The sequence below is a fragment of the Cydia strobilella genome, chromosome 19 (assembly GCF_947568885.1).
Source record: "Cydia strobilella chromosome 19, ilCydStro3.1, whole genome shotgun sequence".
Lineage (NCBI taxonomy): Eukaryota > Metazoa > Arthropoda > Insecta > Lepidoptera > Tortricidae > Cydia > Cydia strobilella.
Window position 1 is genome coordinate 6,191,514 of NC_086059.1, and position 24,864 is coordinate 6,216,377.

General features: G+C 39.2%; 1 protein-coding gene across 2 annotated transcripts; it reads right to left on the minus strand.

Annotated features, from left to right (window-relative positions):
- Window positions 1-281: 281 nt before the first annotated feature.
- On the minus strand, window positions 282-24,864 carry LOC134750109 (condensin complex subunit 3). Of its 2 annotated transcripts, XM_063685204.1 has the most exons (29): window positions 24,593-24,864; window positions 23,897-24,067; window positions 22,172-22,297; window positions 20,877-21,025; window positions 20,045-20,204; window positions 19,285-19,466; window positions 18,413-18,607; window positions 18,021-18,178; window positions 17,483-17,685; window positions 16,761-16,859; window positions 16,386-16,457; window positions 15,835-15,963; window positions 14,561-14,674; window positions 14,091-14,162; window positions 13,336-13,504; window positions 9,157-9,239; window positions 8,681-8,798; window positions 7,975-8,060; window positions 7,478-7,597; window positions 6,548-6,715; window positions 5,399-5,495; window positions 4,892-4,957; window positions 4,669-4,782; window positions 3,241-3,384; window positions 2,697-2,996; window positions 1,996-2,256; window positions 1,526-1,656; window positions 1,037-1,134; window positions 282-540 (listed from the first exon to the last, which is right to left on the minus strand). In XM_063685204.1, exons 1-29 carry the CDS (start codon window positions 24,752-24,754, stop codon window positions 486-488), a joined length of 4,002 nt encoding a protein of 1,333 aa, XP_063541274.1. In that variant the 5' UTR covers window positions 24,755-24,864; the 3' UTR covers window positions 282-485. The 2 variants fall into 2 exon arrangements, with proteins under 2 accessions (XP_063541274.1, XP_063541275.1); XM_063685205.1 differs by lacking the exon at window positions 14,091-14,162.

Here is a 24,864-nt window from a genome sequence, read left to right on the forward strand (position 1 = left end):
TCTAATGTTATAATAAGGGGTAGCCAAGACTTCCTCTTCCTCTTTTAATTTTTATGATAAGACACTTTTGTTAATGATTTTAAATGACCAATGAACACGTAAGGTAGTTTTAACTTTTTCCATTTCTATTTATTTAGAGTTCTTATTACATAAAATTGGCCAAACTACAGAATAGTAATAAAATTCAAGATTAATTTAGTTTCTAAAAATGCGATCAGTGGTTTACACAGTATAGTATGTGTGTATATGTGTGGTTCATAAGAAAACGAGTGTACCCATGTTTGTGTAAAGGCATTTAATTATAGTACAAACTTACAATTAAGCGTAAATTGATGAACACTACTGAATATGCTAGAAAAAAAGGTCTTACAGTTATTTCTTCATTTCTATTACCCGTTTTCTCTAGCCCATTCGTACTGTAATTAGTTAATTACTGTAGAAATAATTAATAAATTGTTAATAACACATTTTGACTTGTTTTGATACTACTTCCGTTTGCCTTTTGGTTTTGTTATCACTTCTTCTGGTTCGGAATCAGACCTGCAAAAATATGTTCATGTTGGAAATTTTGCTAACCAATTTAGAAGAAATTAATAAAGCATGAAGACAAAAGTTTGGGTACCGTGTTATTTACTTTAGTTTTATTAATAAAGAGAACAAGCGGTGTTATTTTTAAATTATTTGCATGTTTGTGTTAGTTTTTCAAAAGGTTTTTAACGAGGTTGGTTTACCGCGATAGTTACTCATGAAATAAAATTATAAAAACGGATTATATCGCGTATATTGAATTTATAATACATCCCGACGTATTTTTGCACTTCGTAATTTTTCCTCAGTCACCCGTTGACCACGAACGCTGTAAAGGGTTCGAAACGTCGGGATGTATTATAAATTCAATATACGCGATATAATCCGTTTTCATAGTTTTATTGCATGAGGTTGGTTTTAAGCAAACTGTTTTAGTAATACTCATGTGTTAATAGCGTGACGTTTTTATCTACAGAGTTTAGACAAAAATAAAGGAGTAGGTACTTACATATCGCTTCCTTCAGGCGTCTCAGGGATGGTGACGTTTCCCCTGGAATCGCGTCTGCTATCGGCCAGTTCACTGCTATCGTTCAGCAGAGATTGTTGCTAAAAATAAAATAGGTTAGTTATCAAATTAAATATGCTGCTCTCAATAGGTTACGTCTATCATGAACAAAAGGTTATATAGTTTTCGTAAGTAAAGTAACAAACAACATATTAAGACAATCAATTACATTACATCAATCACATCAATTAAGAGCACAGTATTATCAGAAAACAAATTATATAAAAAAATCCTTTAGTTGCCTTCAGGGTATGGCTTAGGCAACAAGCCTTTCATTGTTGCTCGGGAAATAACCATTGAGAAAGCATAACGCAGGCGCGTCCCGTGCCTTGAGCAAGGAACGTCTCCACAGAGCGATCTGTTTCGCGCGGAAATTTCTTCGCAAAACGGCTCGCTGTGTGGATCCGCCTATTAAGGTTAACTTTTACTTACAAGTTCATTGTCGTAGACGATAGTGTGTAGTTCAGTCTCATCAGCCGAGTCGTCGTCGGGCGGGAAGCTGCCCGTGCTGCTGCGAGAGCTCGTGGAAGCTCGAGTTTGAGGTCTGCTGGTGGTTTTGGTTACTGTCGACAAGAAAACAGAATAATTTGAATGTGTACTGCAATGATATGGACTATGGATGCATTGGAACGAGTTATACAATTGATTTTTTCATTTTGTGACCTAAACCACAAATACCTAATATTCAAAGCTGCGGGTATATTTATGGAGAAGGGATAACAGTTACTGTCTGTGATATATGTCAGATAACTGCAGAGATAACTGACCACCGTGCAAAAAAGTTTCTATGCAGGGGGTCAGCTATCTCTTTGGCTTACTGTCCTGAGAGTTTCGTATAGTGTATATCCCATCGCTGATTATTGCAGATAAGAGTACTCAAATATTAAACCGCGTTTACTCACCTGCCTTCTTCCCCTTTGCTTTTCCCTTAACCTCTGCCTTCTTGCCCTTCCCTCTCCCCTTGACCGGTACATTCTCACTGCTCTTCCTACTGGCAACTCTATTAGAATCAGAATCCGTGCTGGAACTGGAGTGCAGGCCCCTGGACTTGCGGACGGTGATGTTGGAGGTGTCGATGTCTTTGAGAGGCGGAGTTGGGGACTTCGGCGGTGAGGGGGATTTAGGAGGCGCTTTCTTCGATTTGGTTGCTTTGGCTTTTTGTGCTGCAAATAAGAATTCTGGTTACTTATACATTAACACAATCACCAGCGATAACGAGCGTAGCAGAGAACACGTGTTTTCCGCTTTGTAGCGAAAAGTGAATGTGTTAATAAGAAGTTTGATATGTGTAATTACTGTATTTACTGTAATTGGGTCTAGTCTGCACTCTAAATGAGTTTATAAATTTATAATGCCTGAATGACAAATATATTTAACTAACTTGCACTTCGATCGATTTCCGCTTACTTCGATCACAACTAGAGCGTGCAAATATCACAAACATTTTTAATTAAATAGATATTGCCCGTCACAAGGTAACAACGATTCTCCCTCCAAAGAATCCCGCGCGGTTATCTATTCCTAGCTATTCTCAGATGGAGCATATTATTTTCATTTGATCTTAAGGCACTCCTGTTAATGCTCATTTTGGGAAAGCACTTACCTCTATCAACATCGGCTACTGATCTCTGAGACCTGCTCCTCTTAATGCCACCCTTTGCAGATTCTTCTGTAGTCTCCTTAGTTTTCTTGCCTTTGCCTTTTACGTTTTCTGTTTCTTCCGAAGTCACTTTACTCTTCTTGCCTTTGTCTTTTACATTTTCTGTTTCTTCCGAACTCTCCTTACTCTTCATGCCTTTGCCTTTTCCGTTTTCTGTGTCTTCTGACCCTTCCTTGGTTTTTTTGCCTTTAGATTTAGTAGTATCCGACCCTTTTCTAGTGATGGATAGTTTCTTCTTTTTGCCTAAATAGAAAATACAACCAACTAACATGATAGACTATACTATTTACAATAATTTATTTAAGTATTTATAGCTAACACGTCTATTTAAATTACCCAAGAATAACTAGTGAAAACTAAACAGAGTTAAAATAATAAAAAAAAAACTATCTATGCCAAAGCTATACATCTCGACCAAAAATAGACATAATACCGTTAAACACATAGTTAAAAATAAAATCACAAAACCACAGAAACACAATACTACCTTTGTTAACTTTGGCCTTCTTGATTGGCGAGACTCCGCTGCTGTCGCTGTCCGGCCCGGCCTCTAGTGTGGGCTGCGAGTCGGGAATGGATTCGGGGGAGTTGTCTTCAGCCACAGGAGTGGGTTCCGTAGTTTCCGTACTTTCTGTGTCAAATATGAAGAGTTTGGTTATTCTTATCTAAATTTGAAAAACTTTTACTAAAATTAAATAACTGGCGCGGTCGGTAGGATCAGACTTTCCGAATCGAATTATGTTCGTATTCTGACGGCGCCTAACATGTCGCTATATACGCATTTAAGTAGTATTCTACTGATATACTGTGTATCTCTTCTCTTTCTATCTATACTCCAGAACACAACAGGACGAACGTTTTTGCAAAGATCGCGAAGATTGAAGGCCCTAATAAAAAAACCGGCTAGGTGCGAGTCGGACTCGTCCACAGAGGGTTTCGTACAAATGTAACTATTTTATTTTTATTTTTTACAAATTTACAACTTTCAGATTTTTACCTGTATTTGTAGTGTAAGACGATATTACTTGCCAAATTTCATAGTTCCCGGTCAACGGGAAGTGGGGAATGCAAATCGATTATAACCGTAACCGAAATAATCGGTTATAACCGGAATTTCATAACCAATTATTGGAAACTCGAATAACCGGTTACAGTTATTTTCGGTTATTTATTTATGACTTAAATTCTATGAATTGATCTTCTAATGACTACAAAATCCGGTCTTTTTTGGCTGTGACGCATGTGACTATAATTTTTGTATAACAAAAAAAAACAAATTGTATATACTTTTATTGAATATTGTATCAGGTCATATTTTCACTTTTACTGTATTTTGTGTGTTTTATTTAAAAAAACGAAGACTTATACTCACATTCCCAAACACTGCACCTTTATTTTCGTATTTTATTAAATTACTTGATTGTAAATTTATCATTTTTTGTCGAAAATAACCGTAACCCATTATAACCGATTATCGGTTATTTTTCGGGCACAATCGTAATCGAAACCGGTTATGTAAATTTGGCCGGTTATTCCATTCCCTAACGGGAAGTACCCTATCAATTTCGATTCCCTTGGGAGTGTCGAAATACACGTTTTTTGCGGCATGTGGCATACGGCCATATCTCTTTTTTTTTACGTTAACTTAGAAGTTTGATTTTTTATAGCTTCAAGGGACCTTAGACCTAAGTATATGGTTTAAATTTCAACTCGATACCTCCACGCGTGCCCGAGATAAAGGGTCTGGACAGACAGACGGACGGACAGACGGACGAACGGACATAGTGATCCTATAAGGGTTCCGTCTTTTCCTTTAAATTAAACTGTTATTAAACAGATCAAGACAAAAAGTACAAACTATGCATGAATGCATGTCACGTAGGCGAACTAAAAGAAATGTGTAAAAAGAACTCACCTTCGGTTATTTTTGATATGACTTCTGTTGGAGAAGTCTCGTCTATTTCTACCTCTTCTTCGACTGTGTCGTTGACGACAACGTGGGTGCTTCTGGCCAAAGGTTGGGTTGTTGCTGTCAACATATTAAAATACATTAAATTGTTTTATTTATTATTTTTAATAAAAGCAGACAACTCTGAATAAATCACTTTTTATTTACTTCACGAGTTTGCAGTACTTACGTAAAGAGGTAGTGACACGGCCTCCTATATTTGCAAATGTGGTGTCATCCGCTTGCATAGTCCCTTCTGTAACACATGAAAAAGGATAGATGTATAATAGGTAATATTACGCAAAACTCTGCGTAGGGGGCGCCACTACCACAATCCGTGTCTATCGCGAAACAAAAAAATCGAAATTTCGTTATCATCTCTGTCACTTGCATATTCAAGTGATAAAGAGGCAGATAGTGAAACTTCGGGTTCGCGTTTCCTGGTAGGTCCTTTGTAAACAAACCGCCTTGATGCATTTTTATTATCTCTGAAAACTTGTTAAAAAACAGTTAAAGGCACAGTATGTATAAGTTACTCTATGGATTACTAAAGGGGCTAGTGCTGCACTCTGGTGGCAGAACATTGCAGTAATACCCCCTATTAAAAGATACGAAGAAAAAACTACAAGTATCACAATTTTCTAGGCTAACCAGGCGTTATGTGAAAAATGATGTCTTTTATACGTTATTTACCCACCTGCATTACACATTTTGTTCATCGTAAGACGTTCAGAGGCTTCTATTGCCCCGAGGTAACGGGTGAGGTTGCGAGTCGATTGTTTGTCAGGTAGTTTCTGTAAAAAGTGGTATATTATACACACAGATACAGCTGCATATATTAAAGCGGATGTTTTGTCGACATAAAAATATAACTATACCGCACGGAATACAGGATCCCACCGAAAAGATTTTCATGTAAAATGTTGCCAAGATGAAGCCATAAGGCTCGCACTGTCAAAAAGTTATCAAATCTCTTGTAGAGCCAAGCATCTAACTCTACAAGCCTTAATCACAAACTCTACACCTTAGTAAAATATATGACTTGGCCGTTTCGCTACCTTCACATGGGCGTAAGGTAAAAATTTATTCACTATTCATTATTTTCTATTATACAATAATTCTTGTAATAACGAAACGGTCACATATTTTGACTAAGGTGTAGTGTTTGTGAAGTTCGGGCTTGTAGAGTTAGAAGCTTGGCTCTACAGGAGAACTGATAACATTTTGACAGCGCGAGCCTTATGGTTTCGTCTTGGCAACATTTCACATGAAAATGTTTTTGGTGGGATTTCACTTCTTTTTAGTCGCTTATGACAATCTTCCGTCCCCTAATTTAAAGTTTGGGAGTGATTTACTATTAAAAATCCTGAAATACGTATTAGGGAGCATCTTTTATACAATCTGGTTCCCATACAGAATTCAACCCCCTTTTCCCCCCTAACGCCCTTTTCCGACCCCTTTTCACCCTTACGGGGTGATTTCGGGGTTGAAAACTATTCTATATCGCGCTATGCTTTGCTCGTCTTGGCGGGGGCACTGCCGTGCCCCCAGATTTTCGAAAGATTTATATCAGTGTTCGGTGTTCGTGACCTTGTAATTGGAAGATGTTTTTATTAGTCTGAAAGAGTATGGCAGGCAAAGGCCTTTTCCTGCCATTTAGTCCTATCTAATGCACACTACCTACCTTTTCGTTATCTAAAAATTGACAGATAAAAGTAGGTAAAAATACGATATAGTTCTTTCAGCATATTCTCAGCACATACGCCTGACGAACAAGAGACCAATTTACAAAGAACCATCGCCGTGGATGCTTGACTGTCAAAAAGCTAGAAAATAATACACTTACGAGACAGAGGTCTTTCAGCATATTCGCCAGCACAGAAGCCTGATGCGCGTCTCTAGGCGGCGATAGTAGTGCTAGCATACGACATGCTAGGCCCACTTCGGAGGATGACGGATGCCGGACCAAGTAGCTGCAGAGCAACATCGCCATGGATCCTTGACTGTCAGCCAGCTGAAACATGTATGGGGTTCGATTAGACAGCGAAAAAAACCTAAAAGTTTCATGCATTGACGTAAGGCATGTTAGCTCTTTTGTTACTAAGTTAAACTACGTATTTTCTAATAATTTATCAAAGCATCAATGCCAATATAAACAAAAAATAAATAAAAAAATACTTCCTCAATTAAAAAAAAACGATACCAGCAAGAGTAAACCAAATTGTATTCATGGTCGAAGCAGATTTAAACCAGTGACCTATGCAGCCTCTGTACGCGTAACAGCCGTAAGAACCATTACAAAATCAGTTTTAATTTGGTATTCATTTCGAGGGAATTGAAAGAATTTTGTAATGACTGTTATGCCTGCTAAGCGTTGTTGGGCAGTATGTCTCGACTACAAAGGCAAACATGATTCGCAAAATTAAACATCATCAAACATTTATTCAGCAAATAGGCAACAGGGGCACTTTTACGTGTTAAATTTTTACAGGCAATAAAAATAACCAAAAATTACAAAAAACAATTACAAACATAGAATCAATGAAATATTAGATACTTTGTTAGAGATGTATCCAGTTTCTAAATGTCGAAAAAAAAACTATAATAAAAATAATATACAAACAACAGACTAAAATTGTTTAGAGATGTAAAAGTCTCTAGGTGTCAGAGATAAAATATATAAAAAAACAATCATCATATTATCCTTAGAGATGTAAAGGGTCTCCAAGGCTTGAATTGTTATATAAGTAAGTAAAAGACAAGAAATTAAAAATACCTCATGGTTGATTCTTGTGAGTGACGCAATAAACCTGACGACCGCTTCCTGATCTATCTCTGATAGCGGCGAACTGGATGGAGCATTTGCAAGAGTTCGCAACGTAGGTAGTGTCGCTTTCTGACGAAAAAAAACGAGAACAATTCAATTGGCGTGATGGGTGATAACAAATTTTGAAATCCCTTTTAATATTGTCGGTACACTTGTATTGGTTCCGAAAAACACAAGCTATACTCATAAGTTTTAACATAAATAATTGCATTTTTTATAGCTAGTTTAACCTCGCGCGAAAACGCCTCGCGTCCATTAGTGACGTCATTGTGTAGTTAGTGGTAGGGTGGTAGACATTGTTTCATGAGTACTTTACACACGAATGTATTATACATACTTACAGTTACGAATTTTCCCTTGAACCCGTGCTTACTGTCACTACCAATTCGGTGCAAGGTCTATTAAAAGTAAGCTTTGTAAGAGATTTTTTAGAAGATCAAACCCACCTGTATTTGCTCCTGTGCCCCTTCAACGTTTGCTGGGAAAGTTTGAAAGAAAACTCCAATCGTCTGACGTAGCAAATCCTCCTCCACTAAAAAATAAGAAATTTGAATGTAATGTAAGCAATATCAGAACTTCGTAATAGGTTTAAAAGTGGAAAAATTACTGCCTTGGGTGAGACTTGAACTCACGGCCTCTGGATAGATACTCCAGCGCTCTGCCAACTGAGCCACCAAGACCTCATCCATAGTCAGCAAATCTTCCCACTATATGGATCTAGGGGACCCTAGCGACATCTACCGTAAGAGTGTTACACTTCTTAAACGGCCACCGGAGTTCCAAGTCATATTGGAAATTCACCAGTTACGATGTACTACCCATTCTAAATTAATTTTTAACAAGCAGAAACGTCTGCGATCGATGCTATTAAGCTTAGTATAAATTTAAAAGTGGAAAAATTACTGCCTTGGGTGAGACTTGAACTCACGGCCTCTGGAGTTCAAGTCTCACCCAAGGCAGTAATTTTTCCACTTTTAAATTTATACTAAGCTTAATAGCATCGATCGCAGACGTTTCTGCTTGTTAAAAATTAATTCGTAATAGGTGTTTTTAATTTAATTGATTGTGCCTGTCTACTACAAAATTATTTTATTTATCTCTCTAGAGTAAATTCAGGTGCAATGTCATAATTTATAATTTCAATGAAATTACCTGTAGCAGGGTTGAACCAAAGCAGCATTAATCGGCTCAGTATAGAGGGAGATTCAATCTGCCCAAGGTGTAATAGACGACACAGGCCTTCTACTATTATCAACCTGTATGTCGCACACTACAACAAAAACACCACAAAATAAATTATAACAATGAGACGTTTTTCACAAGTTTGAAACATCGCGATATTGCCGAAATTCGAAGCATTTTAATGACTACTGCAACAAAAACAAAATGTTTGAAATCCTATAACTCTAACATGTGTTAATAGCCGGGTCCACACATAGAGAGCATACGCGCGAGGCAATTACCTCGCGCACAAAACGGTCAGCGTAGACCGTGCCTCGCGCGCGCCGCCTCACGAGGCACGCACGCTGTGTGGACCCGGCTAATTATAAACGCTATTTCACTGGAATTTGAATTTGGTTACGCAGCTAGACAAACTAGGACTAATATGAAAACAAAAAGATACTTACTGGACTGTCCATGATCTTCAAAAGTAACTCGATAACCGTACTATGCGCTGGAGACATTGATAGGATGGACTCCGAAATGGAACCTGAAATATAAAAAGTGTTGCTAGTTATACGTTATAAGTTATAGTTATAAACACGGGATAATGCACCAAACTATTACTGTATGCCAACAAAATATTGCTGCATTGGAGCATAAAACCCTTCGCCTGGAAGTGTTATTACAAGATGAAATTAAGTGTGACATCCTAGCGATCACGGAACACTGGCTCCCAATTTCAAAGTTGAAATGTGTACAGATAGATGGTTACAAACTAGTTTCTTGTTTTTGTAGGGTTAATGTGTTGCACGGTGGATCGTGTTTATATGCGCGAGATAATGTTAAATGCGTTGAGAATATGGAGTTAGTGAACTTATCGATAGAACGGGACTGTGAAATTTCTGCTATAGATCTAATTGATTACGACTTAACGATATTATGTATATATAGAACGAATTTAATTAGCGTAAATGACTTCCTAATTGCCTTTGGACGGGTACTCAATAAGATAAATGAATTAGACCTACATTGTATAATCGTAGGAGACTTCAATATTAATTGTTTAGGCGTAGCTAGTACAGATTTAAAAAAATGGTCAGACATACTTCGCTCTCATGGACTAAAGAATGTAGTGGACTTTCCTACTCGTATCACTCCCACGACGTCGACCTGCCTTGACCATTTGTATTTAAATTTGCCGATAGGTTCGGTCACCGTTAAGCCTGTGACAACTAACCTCAGCGACCACCTCGCTATTAAAGGAGAAGTACGATTACCGGATAAATGTATTGTTAACAACTCTAGTACATATGTTAGATCCTTCTCCGAATTAAATCAAGCTAATTTTACGGCAGCTATAAATAGTGTAGATTGGAATGAGATACTTATAAAAAACAGTGATGCAAAAAACCTTGCGCTCTCCATTATAAACATTATAGTCAGTAAGTTTGATATTTGTTTTCCTTTGCGAAAAAGAAAGACAAGTATAAAGCATGACTCCTCTTGGATTACCACAGAAGTAAAACTATATAAATCCTTATTTTTTGACATTTTAGACTTTAGAAATAAATTTTCAAATAATGAATTACTGAATAATATTATACTTGACATGAAAGGTCACTATGATAAGATAGTTAAAAGTTGCAAATCTAGTCACCATAATAATATAATTAAATCTAGTACAAACACAGCTAAAGCGGTGTGGAGTGTTATAAATAAAGAACGTGGAAAGTATAACAGTCCGACATTAGATGTTACAGATGTGATTCGCAAAGATGACGGGTCAATGTTTGACAGCAAGAAACAGGTAGTCGACGCAATGAATTGCAGGTTTCTGAGCGCTGCAGCAGCGTGCGGGGCGCCGACCGCAGACGTCGCCGGCGCCCTGCGCGCGCTGCGCGAGGCTCGGCCTGCCTCAAATTGCTTGCTCACTCTCCGCCCCTTTACAGCGGATGAGGTATATCGCTTGGTAACCTCCCACATTCCACCGAAAGCCTCTAAAGATGTATATGGCATAAGTATGATACTACTGAAGCTAGCGCCGATTCCTTTGTCTTTTGCTATGGCGGAGCTTTTTAAGCGCTGTATAAATGAAGGCACATACCCAGAACCATTAAAAATAAGCAAAGTAGCCCCTATTTTTAAAGGAAAGGGTAGCAAAGGAGATATAGACGCATATAGACCAGTCTCAATCATACCAGCAATAGCGAAAGTCTTCGAAAATGGCCTAAGTACTCGTCTTACTAGCTTTTTAATCTCCACCGGTAGCTTATCAGATAGGCAGTATGCGTACCGCGCGGGCAGATCCACGACCTCCCTGACCCGCGAGCTGGTTCGGCGCATAATGGCCGCCAGAGAGCATCAGAAGCAAGTGGCCGTCTTGTGCTGCGATCTCTCAAAGGCGTTTGATGTCGCCGACCACGCTGTGCTCGAGAGCAAGCTACAGTATTACGGCATCCAGGGCTCTGTCTTATCTCTATTTAGGAGCCTTCTTCAGAATAGATCGCAAGTCGTTGTCGGTGATGGAGGAAAGGTGAGATCGGATCCATCGGGAGCACAGATGGGCGTTGCGCAGGGATCGTCTGTATCGAACCTTCTATTCTCTCTGCTTCTAAATGACCTGCCGGACGCTATAAAAACAGGGGACGTCCTTATGTATGCTGATGATGTTGCCGCTATTGTAACAGCTTCAACCATAGATGGCGTCCGTCAGGCATTGAACGAAACTGCAGCGCAGCTTGCTCTGTGGTTCAAAACAAACGGCCTCGCACTGAACCTAAAAAAGACTCACTACATTCATTTCAATTTAGCGGGCCGTGCTATGACACCACACCCTGTTCAGATTGATGGAACATCGCTAGACCAAACCACCACCACAACCTTTCTAGGGTTTGAAATTGACTCGGGTTTGAAATGGGATAGGCACGTCGACAAGATGTGCAACAGAATAGCTAGTGCCTGCTACGCTCTAAGCCGAGTAGCTAGGACAGTGACTCCAGAGGTTGCCCGTACGTGTTACTTCGCTACCGTCCATTCTCTCTTGCAATATGGGGCTGAACTCTGGGGTCGCTGTGCCGAGTGGGAAAGGGTTTTTCGCCTACAAAAACGTGCCATCAGAATCCTTGCACGAGTACCAATTGATACACCAGCTAAACACCTGTTTAAAGAGTTAGGCATACTTACGTTACCTGCTATTGTAATTATGCAAATAGCAGTGTATGTGCGTGAAAATATTAACACGTATAAAACAAATGGCATGGTACATGGTCGCAATACTCGAAATGCAGATAAGCTCGTTTCTATCAACCGCAGGCTAGCCAAGTCCTCGAAACTGACTCTTGTGACGGGCCCCAAGGTATATAACCACCTACCAAAAAATATAACTGCGGCTCCTAATGCAAGCAGCTTTAAGCACCGCCTAAAAAGATGGCTTATTGAGCGCCCGTTCTACAATTATGACGAGTTCATAATGACCAAGGAATTATAATTGTAAAAACTACTTGATTACTTTCTATTAAGTGTTGACTTTTATAATTAAGTAAGATTTATATAATTAAATTATTACCTTGTATCTTTTTGGTTTAAACTGATATGTAATGTGATTGCGCTTACTATGTAAGGATTATTTATTTCCAGTAATTTTTTTAAGTTGTACCCAGACTGACATGTAAATTAGCTTTACCAATAAAATGATTATGATTATGATTATGATTATATATTTTAACAATCCATTATTAGATATATTTTGACAAGGTTTTTGGGCATGGTATCGATGGGCATTTGAGGCAGAAGGGCTCTCGAGTAGCGATAACTAACTGCAGAATGCAGCACGAGAATATAATATCTTACCGCTCTCGGTACTTACGTGGTTCTTTTACAGATTCGGTTATAGGCCAGGAAATAAATGCTCAAAAAAGGTTATAGAGGGAATAAATAATAAATGCTTGGAACACAATTTTTGACTTCGTAGCTTTGTTTGGACTAGTTAGGAGGTGAACATATCAAAAGTTCCCGGCCGTAACCCTGGTGCTGAATTCAGCACCCCCCATTTATACGAAAACGATACCAAACCAGGCCCAGTAGCTTCAATGATGTAGATAATCAAGATAAATAAACCTTCAAGAGCGGATATCTCGAAAACTATACAAGATATCGAAAAACTTGATTTAATAAAACTTGTAACAAATTAAATCACTTTTCGTTTTCAATAAGTGGCCATGTCGCTCAGACGCATAGTTTCCGAGATATAATCGCAAAACCTTCAAACTCCCCTCTCTAGGGTTACGGCCAGAGACTTTTTGATACGTTCACCTCCTAACTAGTCCAAACAAAGTTACGGAGTCAAAAATTGTGTTCCTAGCTTTTCCCTCTATACCTTCTTATTGCTTGGCCTATTAGAACACTTATATACACGGATATCCGCTAGAGTACAATGGTCATCTACTTGGTCGCCACGACCAAACTTGATACACACTCGTAGAGAACTTCTCGCCGAGAGCAAAAAACCGATCTAATCAGAGAAGGGCGAGACACGACGAGTAAGTGCGAGATGGGAAGGGAACAATATGCACACACTCGTTCTCGGTTTGTCTTTTTGAGTAGCTATAGTGAACTGTAGTATGCAGAAAGAGAAGATATCTTACCGTTCTCGTCTACAGCGTCCAGATACGCCTTCCTCCTGCTCTTAGACACGTTCTTGGAGTCGTCTTGTGATTCCTCGTCTTCGAACACTCGCACGCCGTGAACGCACAACAGATCCACTATACAGCGTAGTACTGTGAGCACTACACTCTCGTTTGATGTGTCGATCAGCTGTAAGGAGATAAATAAATATAAAGCGAACTAGTGACCACTGACTTCGATGTGTCTATAGGCTGTTACGGAAAGTTAATTTTAAAAGCAATTGTTTAATATTCGAAGTAAGAGTACTATAGAGATTTTTTTATTTGTTGTAATATAAATAATGATATAAATTTGAAGCATTCCACGGACTGTCCGGGAAAAATATCGCCATAGCATTTTATTTTGTGCATTAGAACTTATTTCTCGGCGTTTAAGGTTGATAATTATTTACGGAGCATATTTTTGACCATTTGTCACAGAAAAAGAAACTCCTAGACCTGCAAATCTTGTGAAAATTCGCGGTTATACGGGACAACGGCAGAAAACAAAAATAATTGATGAAAAAATAACAATAATAAGAATAACAGATACGATGTGACTAACGACAATGAATAATTAAACTAAATACAATAACATAAGGTATATTTTGTGTTCGCTAGTTATTAACGATTCGTTTGTTTGTGGTATTTATCTACTAAAATAAATCAAAAGACTACAAGGTGTATAAAAAAAGAAATCTAAATACAAGTAACACAAGTTATTTCTATAATCGTACAACGTTTCCACTATGCGACGCAGCACTGAGATCAGAGGAGCATATTGACTGCATGCTTGTAGATCTTAATAGCTGCAAGAGAATATGAACTTAAATACCAGTGTAAGAGAGTTGTTTTGCCACTTAGGTAATAGTTACTGTCTTTTTCGATGTGTCTACGGATTGTATTTACATTCAGACCAAAAAAAATAGGACATGAAATATCATAGTTTGACACTTGTACCACAGAATAAATAATAGCACTAGGTACAGAAGATTCACTCTCTAACAAAATGCGTCTATTACGACAGATATGACCGCTAGGTGGCGCAAGCGTGAACAGGCGTCCGTTCCGTAGCGGTGCGCGGCAATCACTATGGCTAGACCCCAGAATTGGGGGCTTAAGGGCTACTTATGCTTAAGAATTTTGTTACATTATAGGCCTCATTTTTGCGCGTTATTCATAATTTCTTGCTTTAATTCATACTTACATTAGCAAATAAGAATGCCTTGTTGTCTTTGGCAAAATTCTTGTCCAACATTCCAAATAGGGCCACTGTTTCTAGGGCAGGCTCTACGATGTCCGGGTTTTGGAAGATATCTACCTAAAGTAAAACAATTAACATGTCACTTTTAATTATAATTATTATACACACAACTTGTCATTGTACGTGGACGTGGCATTTTTTATTACAAAAAGGCCTATTTAATTAATGCGTTCGCCAAAAAGAGTAAAAATACTATATTTGATCGTGCCGTTATTATTTTTCTTTCTTTCTTTCTTTCTTTATTAAGGAAAACATACAGCATCATTTTATACCAGGGACCGTACAACCCTTTCCGCGATAAAACCCTTTCAATGGGCGACACTTAAATACGGCTAACACATTGAAAGACTTTCCCTTTTGAACTGCAAGCCCATTCATACCCTTACCTTTGACTAACCCTTACCGAAAAGCTAACCAAAAATAAGGCTAGCTCTTAATAAGGGTTACCTTTATCTTTAAGCGCTTTTTATAAAGGTTTCCCTTTGCGTGAAAGAGACAGGATTAGTATATATCTACGGTAGTGTATGAAAAGGAAAGAAAATACGTGCCTAGTCAAAGAACGCCGCCGTCGCCGCCGACGATCGCTCGGATTTGAAGTAATGTGTGCTTTATGAACAAGATAGATGACTTAAATTAGCACGCTTATATGCTAAAAGGGAAGCCCTTTATAAGGCTGACCCTTATAAGCAATATGCAAGGTGTTGGTGAGCGGATGATAAGGGTTTTGTAAGGGTATTTGGGCTACCGATTACTCAAATGTGGTAGCTTTATATAAGGGTTTTTAAAAGCAAAACAAAGGGTTTCGTCTGGCAAAGGGTATGGTGAGTTAAGCCTTATGCAATACCCCTATAAAACCCCGATAAGGGATAGCGGGCCGGTCCCTGTTTTATACATAACGTTACAATACATTAAGGTGGATAATAAGGCAGTGTATTAATTAAACTTGTTCCTATACTCGACACTGCCCCCCTTATTGACACCTAATCATAATTCATAGCAACAGAGGCAACAAATAGTGTGTTTATATTATATCTATAGACATATTTCCAACTCGTTAAACATGGTTTGAAGCATCGACGTAATAGTTTTTGGCTGTAGTGTGTCGAATGCAGCGTTCAGAATGGTGAGGCACTTCATCAACGTCTCTGCGTCTAATACTTTATCTCTTACTCTAAATTAAGATATCAAAGGTTAGGAGCTTAAATGTAAAGACTCACTTCCAACTCGTTGAATATGGTTCGCAGCATGGGTGTAACAGTTTTGAGCTGTGGCGTGTCCAGGGCAGCGTTCAGAATGGTGAGGCACTTGATCAGCGTCGCGGCGTCCGATACTTTCTCTTTTATGGTCTGAAACATATTATCAAGACTAATTAACCAAATGATCATCTTCCTAGAGTGGTATCGGCTTTTTACCACGGCTCATGGAAAATTCACTCAGCAACAAACCCCAAAATTTGTCGTAAGCTCTAGTTTTTACGAATGCGACTGTCATCTAACCTTCTATCGCAGAGGGGAAACAGGGTCTTATAGTGAGATAAGTCTGACATCCCGACGTCAATGAATGGCACGTTGTATTTGACTCGGCAAGTTTTGATTTGTGGGCTGCCAGAGGATATATGTGACGTTTTCAACCAAAAGGTACCACATTGTCGCTTGTCGATAAGGTTGATTTCTAATTGAAGCTATATGGAAATAGCGCCTGACTGACAAGCGACAATAAGTACCCTTTTGGTTGAAAATGGCACATATTATAGTCATAGTTTACTTACAGGAACGGGAACCGGCGGTGGCGGCGCGGCCTGCACCTCTAGTTCCTCCAGTTGCTTCTGAATCTCTGCCACCTGCACAATGTACAACAATCTATAACTCGGTTTTGACAGGAATGCAAAAAGATAGAAAAATGTTCGCGTCCAAACTCAATCTAGCTAAAAGGTAATATTGGACGGCAAGATGCTTCGTTGACTTTGCATGTCTTTGTCTATCGTTTATAAATGTAATCAAGTTTCAAAAGAACAAAGAACCCTTTTTGAAAGAGCTTTCTTTTATAGTTTAATTTTTACTAAATCTTTATAATCGTAGCTATAAACGTGGATATCTGTTCACAAAATAAAATTAATAGAAAGTAATATGAAAACACTTTGTACCTTAGCTTTGCACTCGGCAGCGAGCGCGTAGTTTTCCTCCCTAACCGCGTCTTCCTGTGCCTCTATTGCTACGTTTAGCGACACGCGCAACCTCGCTCGCTAAAAAAAAAACAAAATAAAGAAAGGTTGAGAGATTTTCCAATAAAATATAATCATATCAGAAAGACCTGTATATTGTACAGAGTAAGTTAACGTTTGATTAGTTTCAACGCATCGGAGTAAGTCATACATGCGGCATATTGGACTTCAATTACATAAAGTAAAGTATCTAACTTTTCATTTCCTAGGAAATTATAAAACCAAACATTTTATTAACGTACGATAAAAACTTGGCGCTCTATGATCCACGGTCACGATCTTGTCGACAGGCCGTCGACGTCCACGATCCGGGGCACTTAGGCCGCTTTCCCACTGACGTCCAGTTTTTTACGGGATACGGTTTTCTGCAGGATCCCGTTTTCTGTAGTATGCGTACACGTTACTATATTAGCACGTAAATATACTACTAAAACGGAATGCTGCAGAAAACCGTATCCCGTAAAAAACTGGACGTCAGGGGGCAAGAGCTCTTACATACATCGTGCGGGCCGTACTATCATGTCAGCGCACCGCACACGTGGTCTGCGCTCCTGTTGCGCCCGATCGAGGCTCGCTTGGATCTTTCGGTGGATAATGTAGACCCAGCAATTGGTCATTGACAATCAGCTAATGTTCAAGTATACCTTCATCTTGTTCTGCTGCGTGTCCGGTAGGGGCAGCGGGGCCGGGGCCGGGGGTGGGGGCGGGGCTTCAGGCTCGGGCGGGTCGCGCAGCGCCGAGATCACTCCGCAGACCACTTCCATACGCGGGGACAGCTCGGGGAATACAAGTTCTAGGGCTGATACTAGTGGACGGATGACGTCTGCACTGAGATGTCCGTAGTCGCCTGTTAAAAATAGTAACCTTCGTAATTCGTTTTAAGGTTGAATACGTGTATCATCGACGACAAACTTGCTCATTCTTAAACATTATTTAACGAAAAGATACTCAAATTTCAACCTAACCATTAACAAATTAAGGTCTAAAGTTTACCGGCGAGCACGTTAATTAATTAGTTATAAGGTTCGGGAGCGCTTCGCGGTCCGGCGGAGCCGTGTTATATACTCGCAGCATGAATCCTAGTTCGTGTTGAACATATTGGCCATTGCTAACTTAAATTTCGAAGCAGTCAGGGAGACTCAAAATGTAATCCTATCGATGAAACATTGGTTGAAAGTTTACCGGTGAGAACGTCGGTTATAAGGTCCTGTAGCGCAGCGCGGCCTGGCGGGTCCGTGTCGTACACGCGCAGCATGGATCCTAGTTCATGTAGGACATATTGGCGCGTGCTGAAGCTCACGGGGTCGTCTGCTTCCGACGGGCAAGGGGACTCCACAATACTGTAAAATATATATATATAAATAAAGACGCAAACAGAATAAGACGGGCAATAAATGGGACAGGAAAGTACGATTCACAACTTTTAGCACGAATTTTAAGCTACAATTGGGATTTTATACCGACACCATACGATGTCACTAGGCACAAAAGGGTTAATAGATGTTGATCAGAGTCCACAAAATCAGAAATTGGACATTTTAAAATTATAAGAATAGCAAGTTATTTATACTCACGCTCTAATATATCCGATGAGCACGACCAGGTCAGGCAGCACCATCTCCAAAGTTTCATCATCGTCTATTTTCTGCAGATGTTCGGCCAGATATCTCCAGTACCACGCTGTTTCTTTGTTAAGCTTCTCCGCGGGTATTAGGCGGAGGGTCTTCTCCGTGGGCAGCCACAACAGGAGCTCGGAGATGGGTAGACGCCTGAAAGTCGTTGTTTTAATATACAGAACACCTATTTCAAAAGAACTCGTATAATTATTTCATGAAACCGGTGCTGCCAAAAATACAGGGGTGCGGGGGACGAGGTGAGCGAGTAAGTAGGATTGGCGGCCTGATTCGAAATTCGAAAATTTATCGAGCGGGGGTAGCGGGACTATGCTATGTCTTTAGAATACGTGGTCTGTGTTTTAATAGAATAATTATAACGTCGTGCACACTGTATCAAATGTGTCGCTCACTACGAGTAAAAAGATAATAAGGATAGGATAGTAAGGGGAAGTAAATATTCTTTATTGTGCACCATAAAGTTTGAAAATACACAGAAGACTAGGTAACAACAGGCGGTATTATCGCTTAAAAGCGATCTCTTCCAGACAACCTTTGGGTAGCAGGAAAGTTAAGTACTTACAAGTTTGAAAGGGTAGCAACGGAACGGGTACGGGTAGAAAAGAAACTTAAGGTACAGCAGGCTGCGAAATTGCATGGACACATAATGAATGATTTCACTCATAAAGTGGCCATGTACTTTTGCGGCTGGGTGTACCTACTCCCATTATTTTATGTGCAGCATGATTTTTAATTTGCAACAGTTAAACTGAAGCTCAGTTAGAGTTTTTATTTATCTCAGTATATTCAATTATTCAGTCAGACAAACTTACTTGAACAATGATTCCAGCAGTTTCCCAGCAACATACTGAGAATCCTTAGCATCCTGAGCGTTATCCAAACGTATAGCCTTCAGTAGATCGATGATGTTGCCTTTGAACGTGCTCAGCCAACCGGGGATGAGGATCTCTTCAACCACACGGCGGACGCGGGTGCTTCGCTCAGAAAGACCAACCTGAGCAAACAAAAAAAGGCTTAACAGATATTAGATTTTTTTTTTTTTTTATTAGCCAATTTTGGTGTCCCACTGCTGGGCAAAGGCCTCCCCTCGTTTTCTCCACTCGACCCTGTCATCGCCATTTTAGATTAATATTAATATTAGATTAAGAATTAAATTTGATTGCCATCCATGGAATGTTAAATTGGTGCTATTTTAACAATTACAGTTTTATTTTCCATCATCATAATTTCATCCGACACCCGTCAGCTGCAGAACATAGGCCTCTCCCAAGGAACTTCAAAGCAAACAGACGTGTGACGTCCCCGTCCAACGATTCCCCGTAATCTTGACTAGATTATGGTGTCATCTTGTCAAGGGCCTTCCTCCGACTCTCAAGAGCGTGAGCGGAGCACTGCCACTTAAGTCTAGCAACTAGAGTTATCTCGACGGCGGATACGCAATTTTAATTCGATTTAACTTTTAGGTTCTTTATAATTGATATTTACTAAGTACTATCAGCCGCAAAAGTGCATGGTGACTTTATCAGTGAATTCATTCATAATTTCTCCACGCAATTTCGCAGCTCACTGTACCTTGAGTGTGTGCACTCTCTGCCGCACTCTAAGCTGAGTGACGTTGACATTGGCGATGTACATGAAGGCGGCGCGGCGCACTGCCTCGTCCACATCACACAGACGCTCAAGCACGTAGGGCACGTTGCGCGTACATTTCGCTATTTGCGATACTATTGCTCTGCAAAACAAAAACCGGTAGGTGAGAAGTTGTTGTAGTTAATTATGATGTGGTTTGAGGTTTGGCTGCGGGAAACCAATTAACAATCTGCTCAGTAAATAAAAATAAATTCTGACCCATTTGTCCCCGTAACCAAGGCTGGGTAAGATGGGAAAACTGCATTAGTCATTGTCCCAAACTAAGCTATCATCTACTAAAAAGCCAGGGCGCAACGTCTATTAAATTAAATTTTGTAGAGCTACTACTATTCCAACAAACTTAAGGGCTACGCAGAAATTATGAATCAATAACATAATTGATAATAATTGGGTTTAACATATAAAGATATTATAACCTTCACTTCTTTCTTCTACATAGTATAAAACAAAGTCGCTTCCTGCTGTCTGGATGAATGTCTGTCCCTATGTATGCTTAGATCTTTAAAACTACGCAACAGATTTCAATACGGTTTTTTTTAATAGATAGAGTGATTCAAGAGGAAGGTTTATATGTATAATTTGTAAAGGTTTTGTGTAAATTAGTTGAACTACCCATGCGAAGCCGGGGCGGATCGTAAACAATAAAAAGAGGTACATATGTACCTATAATACCACAAGGTGCGTCCAGATCTAATGAAGCCGTGTGCGAGCGGCGCATTCGCTAGATCTGGACTCACCTTTGCATGTGACATACCTTCTGACTGAAGCGCTAGGATCGCAGCTCATGTGGAATTTATAAGCCCTTGTGACCTCATCATCTGGATCCATCGGATCCTGCAACCGTTGTAACGCGAGCGCCGCTCGGCATCGCACGGCGCCGCGGGTGTCTTGGAGTCTTTGCATCTGTAGGTACAATGAGAAACATAAAATGAAGGAAAGTAAAAAGATGGGCAGAACCATCATAAATGCATGTTAGAGCGAACATGATTGCCCACAGGTTCGCTTGTAGCTCACCGACAGTGAAGGTAACATTATTCCGAGCCTTTTGTACATCTTTTTACACCAGCAGCCTGTGGGTGAACTACACGCAAAGACAGTACAGCGCCCTGCGAGTACAGTATAATAATGCGTTTAGGGTGCTGATGGGGCTCCCTCGCTACTGCAGCGCATCAACAATGTTTGCAGAGGCGCGCGTGGATAGTTTTGCTGCCATCATGCGCAAAAGAGCCGCTTCATTGTTATGCAGGGTGAGGGACAGCACCAACAGCATCCTGGCCATGTATGCTGACAGGTTAGATGGGGCATACCTGAACCACTGTAGTGCACTCCACATGTGCTTTAAGTAAATAGATATGTAAATATGTAGATAGTTAATAAGTTAAACATTAGTTATGAAATAAAACTATGAAAACGGATTATATCGCGTATACACGGGTGACACCCGTTGACCAAGAACGCTGTAAAGGGTTCGAAACGTCGGGATGTATTATAAATTCAATATACGCGATATAATCCGTTTTCATAGTTTTATTTCATGACTAACTATCGCGGTAACCGAAGACATTAAACATTAGTTGTAAGATTAAAATGTGTACTAACCAAATTAATCCTTTGTTGGTCTTAAATAAATTAAATTTAATTTAATTTAATTTATAAATGACAATTTAGGGTGTTTCAATAATTTGAATCTCTTTATTAATTTCGCAAAGCAGCTCGGTCTGTGAAAACGAGATCATAAACAAGTCTGATAATATCTGGTTAGGATAATTGCAAGGCTGTCAGGGTTTTTGGAAGTTGGCGGCCGGTAGACAGGATTAGTTAATATGATGGCGACCACGTACGGAAATAAAAAAATGTTTATTGTATAAAATATATACAATACAGTAAATTACGACCCTGTGTCCTGAGCTAGGAAACCCTGTGTGCCAGGACCCAGTTGCGTCATACCAATTTCTTAATCTACGCTTACTTAATTTCTTAATACCTATTTCTTAAAACTCAGCATAAGACCTATAATTGGTGGAAGTATCATTGCGCACCAGTCCTTACCTGTGACTGGAGTAACTTGGTGCAGAGGTCCTCATCCAGCGAGGCATCTTCACCGAGTGCTGACAGCACGGCCTCCAGCAGCTGGCTGGCACGGTACCGGACTGACTGGCCAGACACGCATTGACACTAAAGAAAAGTGTTATGTTATAAATATAGGCTGGCCAAACATTAACATCATCAAAAAAGGAAGGAAATCCTAACATCCTCAAAAAGAAAAAAAATACCCTTGAAAGTTCAGTTTGTCTGTTTTTCCATCTATGAAGACCCCTTTTGAAAAGATCACTTGAAAGAGATTTGAATGATTCACGGTTAGTTTCACTAGACTTATATTGACCAGGATATAGACCGCGATTACCTTTTAAACACGCGTAGTGACACAGTAAGTGTAGTATGCTTGGACAGACCAACGAGTGTGAACGCAACCAGACCAACGAGTGTGAATGCGACCGATGGTAACGTTGAAAGCGAACGCAGCCGACGCGAAAGAATGAGGGTAGAACTACACAACTACACAACTTTGACACCCACAAGTGAACAAGATGCGTGTAACTGCGTCGAAATATCGGGAGCTCATAAACAATACAAAAGGTAATCACAGTCTATATCCCGGTCAATATAAGTCTCTAAGATCACTTGAAGTTGTGAGAACATCCAACTTCTGGTTCTAAGTCAATGTTATGTAATCTAGAGATATGCCTGTTTATATAAAATTGAAAATATGAAAACCCAATAAGGTACTCTAAGAACAAATTAAATTATTTTCAATGAAAATAAATGAATTTGTGTTTTTTCCAGTAGACACACTACTATTTAAACTATAAACTGAAATAAATGTCATATACGAAGGAAAAAATGACCAAAGCCTCCAGTGTCCAGAGCTGGAATCGAACCAGCGTCCCCCATTTACCAATAAGGTACTTGCCATCGACCTTGAAACATTGCTTTGCAAAGAGCAGTGTCTTTTAGCACAAGTAAAAAGGGAGTCCAATAATTTTTTTAAATATATGGGTGAACCAACTATTTCTTGTTGTTATTGTGTCCTGTCAGCCAAGAGACAATATTAGCACAGTTTGTTAAAAGGAATGTTGTTTAATGATCCACAAATGTGCTTATTAGTGGTAGCTCAGTGGAAAGGCCTTATATTTACCACAAAAATGCATTAAGGGTTTTAAGAGTGACCCAGGAGAACGTAACCATGGCAACGAGTGACAAGAAAAGGTTGATTCACCCATATTGTATACATACTCTGGATACTGCCCCATTTTAGTAATTATTATCAGACCAAGAAGAAGGCACCCAAAACCAGGGCTCCGAACCGGGTTTTTTTAAAACCCCGAAATAGCCCAATATTTTTAATTATTTTATGCTCTTTACGTAGGACTGAATCAATGTATTTAGGTAACAACTTCGTATTATTATTATTTATCTCCACGGGACTTAATCGCGTAAAATAGTTTTAAAATGTACCTCCGACGTTCTTCTCCGAGACCACGGGGACAACGCCGTCCTCGAAACGTCGGAGGTACATTTTAAAACTATTTTACGCGATTAAGTCCCGTGGAGATAAATAATAATGAGTAAAAATCGAGAAAGTTTAAATCAACTTCGTATTATTAGATTGTCCCATTAAAATTGAAATAAAGAACGAAAAAGAACGTAATAATATCGGTATTTTTTGCATGACGAAAAACCCGGTTCCGAGCCTTGCTCAAAACTCATACTTACATCAAAAATAATATTGATGATAAACAACAAGAACTCCTCCTCATCATCCAGGGTTGTGCAGAAGGTGGCCACAAACTTGACAACCCGGTCCACATTAGGACTGGTGTCTCCGAAAGTAAATAAGTACATTAAAGCATTCTTGAAACTCTCTCTGAAGAGTTGCTCATCCATCTGCAAAATGTCCACCATTTATGATCAGTACAAATACAAAATTTATTCCCATTAATATTTACAATAAATGTAGGTCTTAGAGTTTTGAATGATTCACGGTTAGTTTCACTAGACTTATATCGGAATATCGGGAGCTCATAAATAATACAAAAGGTAATCACAGTCTATATCCCGGTCAATATAAGTCTAATGTAGGTCTTATTATTATGTTAATCAGAAAAATTGTATGGGCGCAGCTTGGCTGGTTTAAGCCTATCCAGCATCAGCTGAAATTATTTAAAAGTATTCATTGTTGTTTTTTTTTTTTGCCTTTGCTTTGCTTAATGTGAAAGATTATAATGAACCTGTAACCACAAATACATTCAAACTATGTACCAGATTTCTGATATCATTTCGGGTGGCAATTTATAGTGCAAGTCGCTGGTAAATTGGAGCAAATTTAATTATGATCATCGACAAGCATTATCCTGAGTTACGTTATAACTCATTTCGCTTAAATGTTTACATAATTATTGTTTTACGTACCTTTTTGTAGAGTTTGGTCATCTCCTTAGCATACTTTTTGTGTTGTACAATGTTGTATTGAACGTTCTGAAATATTTGAAACATCGTCGGATCGTTTTTCGGATTGGGTTTCGGCTTATTCATATTAACACTTTGCAGAACGTCTGCGTCCGTTGGCGGCATTTTTATCAATACAACAATAGTGATGTATTAACTAATTATAAAACCTTTAAGAAATTAATAAATAATATAGAAAAAACTCAAATTTACTAAAGAACACAAAGAACGACCGT